Genomic DNA, 11,882 nt, shown 5'->3' on the forward strand with positions numbered 1-11,882 from the left:
CTGCCTTCCAACTATCCTTCATCAAAAGGACATATAAGACAGGAATAAGCCACTGAGGGCCTCATGTGACATTTGAGGACAGATGGCAGACACATAACCTCCGAAGTTCAATTCAACTGAGTGCTGTCTTTTTTCTTTTGCTCTGAAGTATGTTATAGTCTATCTACAGCCTGCCTTGGGTGGGTCTAGATGAGGAGGGAGCGCAGGTAAGGAGTGGGGAAGTATGGTCGAATATGTGGAATTATCTTTTCATCCTTCCTTGACCTTGAATTTTTCTGGCATTTTTGCTTTGTTTTTGGCTGGAGAACAGGACATTCTGGTTAAATTTCAGTGTGTAGAGACAGAGGCATATGGAAGAGAAAAATAAAAACATTCTTAGCAGTACTAAGAATATATGTAGGCCAATAGAGGTTATATGCAGATAAATGTATGCAAGTCACTTATCTCTTTCAAAAGGATAATTTAGGTTCATTGTATGATCCTACTGGAATATTTGGTTTTTAAAATCGAAGTAGGGAAGTGAGGTTCTTGTCTCACGGAGTCGAAGAATGAATCTCGTGGACGAAGGAGAGTGAAAAAAGCGATAGAGTTTTATTAAGCAAGGCTACAGAAAAAGCTCTCAGGAGTGAGGGGGTTCCGGACAGGGTTGCCACTGAGGGCTTTTAGGGTTGGTCTTTTATTGAAGGCTAACCAGGGAACCAGTTAAATCCTTTTAACATCTCTACTGATGGCACCACTGAGTAAGGATTAGTGACAACACCTTTGATGGCTTACTTCCTTTTTAGGGTCCGGTAATTCTTTATTCATCACAGGTAGCTGTTGCAACAAGATTCCACCTCTGACACCTGGGGCAGGGTGGTCTGGTTTGTTCCCTTCTCTCTGGTGTCCTTACACCTCTGCATTTTTGGAATTTCTGTGAGCCTAATCCCATAGCGCCCTGCCACCACACACACCTATGTCTCCCTACCTAGCCCCGCCTGTCCTTTACTCAAAATAAGTCATTATTTCTTTTCTGTTTTTGTGACACAGGATGACAGTGATGTAGAATGGAAGTTTGCCCGTTCAAAACTTTGGTTATCTTATTTTGATGATGGAAAAACATTACCTCCACCCTTCAGTCTAGTTCCTAGTCCGAAGTCATTTGTTTATTTCATCATGCGGATCATTAACTTCTCTAAATGCAGGAGGAGCCGGCTACAGAAGGATATAGAAATGGGAATGGGTAACTCCAAGTCCAGGGTAGGTATCCAAAATTCACCAAGACCTGAAGATGAATGTTCTGTCTTCCTCCTTGTCTTTGTTGTTTATTCAGTAATTTTTATGTGAACTTAGAAGATGTTGAAAGTTACTGTCCATTCCATAGTCTTTCACAGACTAATCCTTAGTATCTTCACAATGTTTCAAGAAGTCGCTTAGTCTGTACCTTGCTTCTGGTCAGAATTTCATGCAAAGTAACAGATTAAAAACAAAAACATCTTTTTAACTTGTTAAAAGTAAACAGAAATGTTATTGTGAGAAAATACTCTGGTTTTGTGTGTGTGTGTGTGTGTTCCATGCTTCTCAACTGTTATTCTGTCGTTAAATAGTTTTAACCTCACATTTTTCTGTTGGCTATATGTATGGTTTACCGGCACCATATTCTTCTTATTTGTAGAAACTCTTGATTGGGCTAAGTAATCTTTTTTTTCTTTACTATCATAAAATTGACACAGACCTAAGAGCATCCTCAAATATTAATCATAAGTACCATTTTTATATGTAATCAAGAATGGTTTGTCCCAGAGTTGTCCCATTTAAGTCATACTTGGGTTTTAGTTTGAGTCATACTCTGATTTTAACAAAGATGAGTTTTATGATAGTAGTTTATAATAATGAACTTAATTTTCAGAGATAGAATTGGTAGAGGAGGCAGAAGGATATGAGCAGGACCTCAGATAACAGGGAGCAAGACATAGAGTAGCAAATGTGTGGAGTTAAAATAGCATTTTTGCCCCTAAGTTGTGAATATGGCCTGTAGTTGTAATACCCTGGGAGCCCACCAGGTGGCAGTGTTACCTCCATAAAGTACAGGCCTGTTGAGCCGAGGTAGGTACTTGTTCTCAGTTGAAGCTAGGGAAAAAAGACTGGATTACTGCAGTTTAATTTCTCACTTTAAAAAATAGATGTGCATTTCTAAGATTTGTAATACCCCGGCATCTTATTCTTTAAGCCTTTTAAACCTTTTAAAATTTTACCTGGATGTGGTCTCTTGAGGCACTGATTGGGCTATCCCATCCCATGATTTCAAATAGTAGCTCATATGTACACAGTGAGAAGCAGTAGAAGGTAAGGAAGAGAGCCTCTGCGTTAGACCCGGATTTGAATTTTGGCACTTCTGGCTTCGTAGCAAGTAGCTCGGATAAGTGATTTCATCGCTCTGAGCCATAGTTGTCTCCTCTGAAAGAGGAAATTTTGTAGGGTTAATGTGAGGATGATATGAGGTGTACAGTTCCAGCCTCAACAAATATCAGTGCCCTTCCTCATTCACAGTTTACAAAGTGCTTTGCTGTACATTTGAACCTCATGCAACACTGTGAGGTAGGTATTATTATCATTCCCATTTTATAAATAAGACCACCGAAGCCATTAAAGTAGCGCACTTACACAGGTCAGGGAGCTAGCCAGTTGTGGGGTAGGTGTGGAATCCAAGTTTTCCAGCATCAGATGTCTAGCTCTTTCTACTGCACACGACTGCCTTGTACTCAGCACCTTGCAGGGCGGCTGATCTCTTAAAGGGACCACGCTTTAATTGTCATCCTGGGCAATTCCTGCCACGACTGAAATTGACTTTGTTTTGAAGGCGCTTTGTTTCTCTGGGGATTTATTAACTGAGTCTTTATTATTTAAAACCAGAAGTCTCTCAAGTATGGGAACCCACAGCTCTTGCTCTTCACAACTTAAAGTTCTCTTTCTGTAGAAAACTGATTTCCCTGACTTCACTCCTGAGAGTGTAAGTCAGTCAGGTCAAGAGAGAGCACATTCCAATGGTTTGTGGCTGCCTGGGCCTCTGTAAAGGAAATGCAACTGGCGCAAAGGAATGTGAAGGGATCAGATGTGCTTCGTTTAGGGTGTCCTCTCCTGCCTGTATCGCACCATTGGCGGAAAGAATAGCTTTTTTTTTTCAGAGAAGTTGCTGGAAGTAGAAAAAAAGTTGAGCACTGATCTCTCAAGAGGCCATGGGCCTTGGCTTCCCAGTCTCCCCAGATCCGATTTAAAACCATCACTTCGATTTTATTTTTTTAAATTGTGCATGGAGATGTTTAAGTCTCTTTAATATTATTAATACTATGAATATTAATAGATACTCTCTGTGTACTGACTTGAGTAAAAATTTGGAGAAATTATATGTCTCTGTTTTTCTTTTTTAGAAGAGAGGAAGTCGCCTCAAGAAATCTTTTGCACTACCCAGCAGTAAAACTAACCTCAGGCAACAGTCAGATACTGACCTCCAGTGGCAAAGAGGAGAATTAATTTTATTTGCCAAGGTTTTCTCTTGGCGTGATTGTGCCACTTCCTTCCTCTTAGCATCCCAGCCATTCCCGAGTTATGACGCTGGGAAGTCAGGTGGTGGGTGAATATACATTTTGGCCTGGGGGCCCTGCCTTCGAATCATACCTAATCGGCAGCAGCTTGTGCAGGAGTAAGAGGCGGTCCCTGCTCACATGCATAAAGAGTAGCCAGTAACAGTGTGCTCTTCTTACTGTCTCTTTCTCCCCACTCTGAAGTTAAACCCTAAAAAGAGAGTGAGAAGAGAAAAGAAAACCAAAATTCTTCAAGCTTATTCTATTCAAAGTTGTGAATCTGAATCAGTATAAGGCCATGATACCTGGGAAGACACATCATTCTGGCTCATATTTTAGGGTTATAAATTATCGAATGACCCATTCAAACTTGTAGTGTGTTTTTGTTCAAGTGTCGGAGACGAATATAGGCTCAGGAGCAGAGAGTTGCTTCTAGGCATCTTTGCTTTCTAGATGGCATGAATACATTTTGATAAAACATCCAAGTCCCCAGGGACAATTATGTTTAGTATGAGCCAGATTTTAAAATAGGTTTTCCGTTCTATTGCAATTCACCTTGTGAACATCTTGACAAGTGTGAGCATGTTGCTCACGTTAATTTTTACTGTTGGAAATATATTAAATCACTTATGAAATTCAACTTCCACAAAATGTTCCTTGGAAATGTTATCAAGGAGAATATATAGTAGATTATATTTTTGGTTTTCCAATGAATGTATTCTAATTTACTAGGTTAATTGTATTTTTTCCTAGTTAAACCTCTTCACTCAGTCTAACTCAAGAGTTTTTGAATCACACAGTTTTAACAGCATTCTCAACCAGCCAACACGTTATCAGGTAAGCATTCAGTAGATGTATCTCTTTATCTGTATGTAATTACCCGTGTGTGTGTGTGTGTGTGTGTGTGTGTGTGTAGTGAGTAGAATTATGTTCTGATATATTACAAGGATAAAACAGTAGAGAGAGAAAAATAGTATGGTAGTTGGACAGGACTTTAGAAATCAGAGTCCAAGTCCTCCTTTTTTTGGTTGAGGAAAAAGAGTTCTTTGTGATATTAAAAGCCAAGTGTTGCCAGAGTTTCCAAAGAACACCTTCAAATACCTTGAGCTGGAAAAGCAGTGAAAGATATGAAATATTAGGAAAATAATGCTCTCATAGTATGGAAATCTGATACATTTCTCTAGGTAATCCATTTTTCCAATGGATTCTTAGGCTATATTGTTTCATCAGTACTACTTTAGAGTATCTTTTCCATTTTGATATTAGATGTGACGTTTGAATGCTAAATTCCAACTCAGAAGAAGTTGTAGCTTTTTACTTTCCATCTGGTTGATCATTTTGACTGTAGACTTCTGATGAGTCCAAGACCACAAGAATGAGGATCCAGGAATTTATAATGGATGGTGATGTCAAATAATGGGTACAGTTTTGTATAGTTTTCTTGGAAGCAGCAAATTCTGCAAAACTGCTTGGCACACTTGATTGTCAAAGCCTTTTTAATGGTTACATTATATCCCATTATATGGTTATATTTAATATGTCAGTGTTCTATCAGTGGAAATAGAGGATATGGCCAATATTTAGCTATTACAAGCAACACAGCAGTAAGTAACCTTGTATATATGGCATTTGAAATGTGCAAATCTATGAAACTGTCTGGTATCTAGGCATTTTAATGTTTTAGTTATTACCAACCTGATTTTGATTGAGCTTGTGCCAGTTTATATTCTTACAGTAAAAGTATGAGAGAGCCCTTTTCCTCCTTAATGTACCAACAGTGTGTTACCAAAAGCTTATCTTTGCCAAATAGATGGGTGAATATGGTATCACAGGGTAGTTTTATTTTACATTATTTGTAATAAATGAACTTGACCATCTTTTATTTAGTGTTCCATATGTTTGAGATCCTATGTATTTACTTTTCTTGATGGGCTTTTTGTTATAAATTAAGAATTCTTTTAAGACTTCTTTTAAGAACTATTTTAAGAACACAGCCCTTTGTGATATGAGTTGAAAATTTTTTTTCTGTTTCCTGTGTGTCTTTTTAATAATTTTCCCCCAACTTTCTGATTTTTGTATAAACTCCACAAAATTTTTATGGTTTTAGATTTTGTATCCTGTTTAGAAAGGTCTTCCCCCACATAAGAATACTTAAGAAATTTTTTACACACATTTTCTTGGTTTCACATTTTATATGAAAATCTTTGACCCATGTAGAATATATTTTGATGCTAAGTGTAGGGTGGGGATCCAAATTTATTTTTTTCCAGATGATTATATAGCTGGATATGTTGAATAATTATCTTTTAATTGATTTGTAATATCACCTTTATCACTTACTAAATTTCTTTATCTCCTTAGATTTATTTTTAGGCTTTTCATATGTAATAGAACCGCATTAATTATTAAGAGTTTAGAACAAAAGTCAAACAAAATATATGGACACAGACCCACATATACACATGTCCTTACTTTAAGACTTATTTTACATAATATTCTGGTTATTCTTTCTTGTTTATATTTCTATTTGAGCTTTAGAGTCAGCTTGTGTAGTTTGCAAAATATTTTGTTGATATTTTTATTGTGGTCGTATTAACGTAAGTAAAATTGACTTCTTTATAATGTTCTGTCTTCCTTTTCAAGAACATAATATACCTTTCCATTTATTCAGATCTTCATTTGTGTACTCAGTATCATTATAAAGTAGTCCTCCTATTGTTCATATTAATTAGGATTAAGTTTGGTGCAAACCACACAAAACCACCAAATACCACCCACTAAGTAGTTAAAAAAAGCATAAAATTTATGTTTAAAAAAAACACAAAAATTTATTTCTCTCACCTATTCAAGAAGTCAAGAAGTGGTCATTCCAGGGCTGGTATGGTACCTACCAATGTCAGGGACCAAGGCCCTTCTATCATATAATTCTGTCATGACTGGCTTTCAGTCTAATGTGCTCTCTGGTCCAAGAAAGCTATTGGAGCTCTGGCTCTTATGTATGCATTCCAAAAGACATTTAGAAGGTGATAGGTAAGAAAGATAAGCCTCCTTCTTGTAAGGAACTTCTGTAAAGTTTCACAACTTACCTGCAATGGAGGCTGGGAAATAAAGTCGTAATTCCTAGTGGCTATTTGCCAAGCTAAAAAACCCGTGAAGAGAATTGGCAGTCACTCCTGAAATGGATTATATTACTTGTCTTGGTGCTTACCTTTATGTCTTTACACACACTTCTATCTCTGTTACTTGATTTATAAGTTGCGACTTTATCTTTTGATCCTCCAGCTCTAAAATATGAGAAAATCAATGTGTTTATCTTCCATCATTTCCTCCCTTCTCTCAGCTTTTGTTGGTTAAATCATTAGAACTTGTGGGGGAGGAGGAGAAAAAAAAAAAACCTTTTCTCTATCCATTAGGTTCTGTAGCTAGGGCCTGTGAATTAAACTGACAAAAGACAGATTAATGGGAGAAAAAAAACACAGTTTATTTACACACGCAAAGTGCATACACACAGGAGAACTCAGTGATGAGTAACTCAAGGGGTTAGTTAGAATTTGGAGCTTATATACCATCTTATCAAAGAGTAGTAAATTTGGGGAGAAGTGACAATTGACAAAGGAAAAGAGATTTGGGTTCCCAGGAGTAGTAAATTGCGGGAGGGTAATATATGAGAAAACCAATGGAAGATGAGGGTTAGTTTATTAAGGTTTAATTGTGCAGATGCATCTCAGTGCCAATTCTCTGTCTCCAGTGATGATGGTTATTTTAATTCCTCCTGATATGGGACAGGAGAGAGGGAAGACCTTCATAAAGGGAAATTTATGTCTCGCTTTTAGGCAGGTAGGAGAAGGGTAGTGAGCTCTTTCTGTGTTTTCTGCTTCTTAATTGACTTCAGCTCAAAGTAATCCTCATGCCAAAGTGCTGTAAATATTGGGGTGGCATGTTCTGATCCCTTTCACTACCTGGTCAGGATTATAAACCACATTTGTTTTCATTTTAGTTCCACAGAGTCAAAACTCACCACTGATATTTGGCCATAATTTTTCTTTGTAGGCTAAAGTTTGTCTTCCTTTAGTTTCTTCAAAAAGAGCTCATGGGAACTATGTTCTCTCAGTTATTTCACATTCTAAACTATTTTTTGTATATTTATATTGACTTGCTATACAATTCTTAGATATGACTTTACTTTCTTAATGTATTTGTAAGTATCACTCCACTGCTTCTAGAATGAAATGCTGATGTGAAAAGGTTTGAGGCTGGATTGTTTTTCTTATACTGTTGACCTGAGATTTTGAATGAATGCCCGAATTTTCTTTGTTTATTTTTTAAATCCAGTAGCTGTTGTTTATTCTGTAGGTGAATCTGCGTGAATTTTTTCTGGACAAAGTATGACTCTTAAATCCATACATTCAAGTCTTCATTTATTTCTGAATAATTTCCTTAAATTATATCTTGGAATATTTTTTCTGTTCCTTTATTTGGGCTATCTTCTTTAAAGATACCAGTTAGATGCCTGCTGAATCTTCTTTGCCTGTCTCTATAGCTACCATTTTTACTCTAATCCATTTGAATTTTTCATCCATTTCTCCTTTTTGGCTCCTTTTTTCTCATACTGTATCTTTTTTTTTTTTTTTTTTGGTCTGTCTTCATATGTGCTACTTCAAGTTTACCTTTCATTTCTGTGATGATTTTATTTTTTTCTTCCTCCTCTTCTTGAGATCTTCAAGTTTATATATCCTTTCCTTCTTTGGCTCACCTTATTTTCCTTGCCCTCTTTGTGCTCTTAATTTAAAGACAGGATTGGCTCATTTATTTTTAAATGTATCTAAATGATGGCATCATGTATTTTCATCCTTTCTTTAACATTTTTCTGGTGATTTTTCTGTATTTGCTATTTGTTTTATCCTTTTTTTCTTAGACTATCTTAATATAGACTTTGTGTAGATTCCTTACTGATTATTACTCAGTTTTGAATGAAGTGAGTTCTTGAACCAGCTGCTTTCAGGAGGTTGGAGTGTTGGAGAATTCCAGATCCTCATTCTCAGCTAATAGAATTTTCCTTTATGCACAGAATTGTATATGTTCACTTTTTCTTCATGTTTCCCTATCAGAAAATAGCACTACAGGACTAGTCAGACACTCCCTCTCAACCTCACTAACTACTTTTAGCAAATAGGGCTTTCCTTGATAATTTCTCCTTTACTCTTCTATTCTAAGCTTCTCAAGATTTTGTATCAAAAAGTCAAGGGAAGTTCTCAGCCATGAATGTCTGCCCTTGGCATTTCCTCACCCCCCCCGCTTGATCTTTTCATATAACCTTTCTAAAAAAGGGTATGGATGCCTCTAAGTTTCATCAAAGGAGTTTGTGTTTCTGTTTCTTATTCTCCTTGTTGCTTTTGAATGATTTAGAAGTGGGAGAAATTCCCAAGTTTATTGTCAAATTCAAACTTCTTGTGGTCTGAGAATTGTTATGCTTCTATAAACTCTGAGAAAAAAAGTTTGATCAGCTATCAAACTTCACATGTCAATCAAACTTCATATAAATGGCTTGATTATATTTAGATAAAGTCTTTTTATTATGAACTCCGCAAGTGGTAACAATTGGTTTAGTTGTTATGGACTTTTGTTTCACGTAGTGTGATTAAAATATATGACTTACCTTAAAGAAATCCTAGATCCTAATCTGCTAAATGGGGATTACTTTCTTCAAAGTGGTAACCTTTTGGGATACCCTAATTCTAATGGTGCTACCACAGCTCAGAACATTTTTTGAATATCTCTAAAGAATTACTTTTTTTTTTAAAGTTTTATTTATTTATTTGAGAGAGAGAGCACATGAGAGGGGGAAGGGTCAGAGGGAGAAGCAGACTCCCTGCCGAGCAGGGAGCCCGATAAAGGACTCGATCCAGGGACTCCAGGATCATGACCTGAGCTGAAGGCAGTTGCCCAACCAACTGAGCCACCCAGGCGCCCAAGAATTACTTTTATAATTAGCTTATGAGACACAAAAAATGCTTTAGTCTCATTACTAAACTCAGATAATTATTCACTTTTCAACCAGACTCAATGCCATAGGATTTTACACTTTTTTTTTTCAAAAATAGTCACATCCATCTTCAAAAAAACACATGGCTGTCACCAGTTGGTTTTACCACCCTATGTGTTTTAGATCTAAATGAGTATTTCTTCGCCAGTTACTTCAAAAGCAGAGAGATTCAAATGCGCCTCAAAGTACAACAGAGGAAGAGTTTCAAAAATACTTTGCTCAATGGCAGTATTATTTTTATTAACATTATTAATAATATGCTGAGATCATTTTTTTTAAAGATTTATTTATTTGAGAGAGCGAGAATGAGAGAGAGAGAGAGAGAGAGCACACGAGAGGGGGGAGGGTTAGAGGGAGAAGCAGGCTCCTCGCTGAGCAGGGAGCCCAATGCAGGACTCGATCCAGGGACTCCAGGATCATGACCTGAGCCGAAGGCAGTCGCTTAACCAACTGAGCCACCCAGGCGCCCCTGAGATCATTTTTATTATGTGTGTAAAGATTTTTTTTTTTTTTACAGAACTAGGGATAATTTTTCTGAAAAATATAAGGACTTGAAGGGATAGCCTTGATTGAATTCTGCTCATGAACACCTGTGTTAGTTCAAGTTAAAGGTACATAGATATGCTAAGGTGACCTTAAGAAATGGGAAGTTTCTCTAAGACTCCACAGAGGCAAGGCTCTAGGTTCTTGGGTCCTATTCTCTCTGGTGTCTCTTGTAGCAGCACTGCTTTAACTAACTTCTTTGGCTTGGGGACACCTTTGGCCCAGATAGTGTCAGGCTGTCTTTGACCCACATGGTGGTCCCTGGTCCAGTCCATGAAGGCTACCATAGGTGGCTTAGTTTTACTGGAAAGCACATGGCAGTTTTTCTCTAAAGGAGGCAATATGAGACATTCACATTAAGCTTCATTTACAGTGAGCTTGAGGGCACATTCAAGACTCCCACTACGAAGAATGATCCTTCGTTATAAGGATATAAAGATACAGTCCATGCCTGCAATGATCTCTCCCTGGAGTGGAAGTGTGGGGTTGAGGTGGGAAGGAAAGGAAGGGAAGAAAAAGGTGGATGAGCATTCAGACAACCCTGTGGTGTGGCTATGTGGTATAGATGAAACATAAATAAAATGTTATAGTAAGGGGACCTAGGGAAACCCAGAGGAGGGGAATACATGAAAACCGATCAAGTAGAAGAAGTGATTTTCTTCTCTGTTTCTCTAAAGAACAGAGCTTGGACCAGTGGTTAGAAGGTACAATGAAGCAGATTTGGTGCAATACAAAAGAATTGTTTTTAAACTGCTTCAGTTGTCTAAAAATAGATTAAATCAGCTGTCTGGAAAGAGTAATAGGCTCTGAATCACAGATGTTTATTCAGAGGCTGGGCAATGGTGATGGGTCAAAGTGAGTGGTATGAAAATACGAAAAACACATGACTTCCAAGGTCCCTTCCCTCTCTAAAATTCTACTCTTTACTTCTGGGTTCTTTATGTTTGTTTACATCAGTCTTACCTTATAGTCAGACTTTAAAGGTTGCTAATATCCATATCATGGAAGTACTGATAACAGTCAAATTTGGCTTCTCTGTAGGATTAAATGAAAAAAGTGAATGTAAAAGTACCAGATAGAGTGCTTCACAATTGTTAGTTGAATTTGAATCAGTGAAAAATAAGCAAGAAGAGAGGCTTTGATGCCTTTTGGGAATGAAGAGCATATCCATATATCCAACCACCCACATTTCATTCCTTTTCCCAGTCTTAATGGAGGGTTGAGAAAGGAACTCAGATTTGTTTGCAAGAGATAATGTTTAAGGTAACTACTATCTAGGCTTTCCATACCCTGGATAGAGAAGATCCATAGTCTACTCTACAAAAGTCACAATGTCTACCTAAAGAGTGATTCACAGGATCATACCAAGAAATTTGGATAGTTCCTGGAGGTGTGTGGACTGTGGAAATTAATCTATAGACTTCTTTTTTTTTATTATGTTATGTTAATCACCATACATTACATCATTAGTTTTTGATGTAGCGTTCCATGATTCATTGTTTGCATATAACACCCAGTGCTCCATGCAGAACGTGCCCTCTTTAATACCCATCACCAGGCTAACCCATCCCCCCACCCCCTCCCCTCTAGAACCCTCAGTTTGTTTCTCAGAGTCCATCGTCTCTCATGGTTCGTCTCCCCCTCTGATTTCCCCCCCTTCATTTTCCCCTTCCTGCTATATTCTTCTTCTTCTTCTTCTTCTTCTTCTTCTTCTTCTTCTTCTTCTTCTTCTTCTT

At 37.4% G+C, this 11,882-nt stretch overlaps 1 protein-coding gene across 4 annotated transcripts in view; it reads left to right on the forward strand.

Annotated features, from left to right (window-relative positions):
* The window catches only part of TRPC3 (transient receptor potential cation channel subfamily C member 3), a 73,211-nt gene that overhangs the window by 48,502 nt on the left and 12,827 nt on the right, over positions 1–11,882 (forward strand). For 2 of the 4 annotated variants that reach the window (XM_035023221.1, XM_035023222.1), the window contains 2 exons: positions 1,030–1,239; positions 4,314–4,397. In XM_035023221.1, coding sequence (XP_034879112.1) covers positions 1,030–1,239; positions 4,314–4,397 — 294 coding nt within the window. Of the gene's footprint in view, positions 1–1,029; positions 1,240–2,529; positions 2,578–4,313; positions 4,398–11,882 lie in introns of all 4 variants that reach the window. The other 2 variants (XM_035023224.1, XM_035023223.1) reach the window with 2 other exon arrangements.

The sequence above is a fragment of the Mirounga leonina genome, unplaced genomic scaffold, assembly GCF_011800145.1.
Source record: "Mirounga leonina isolate KUSES-001 unplaced genomic scaffold, KU_Mleo_1.0 Mir_176, whole genome shotgun sequence".
In the NCBI taxonomy this organism is placed as follows: domain Eukaryota; kingdom Metazoa; phylum Chordata; class Mammalia; order Carnivora; family Phocidae; genus Mirounga; species Mirounga leonina.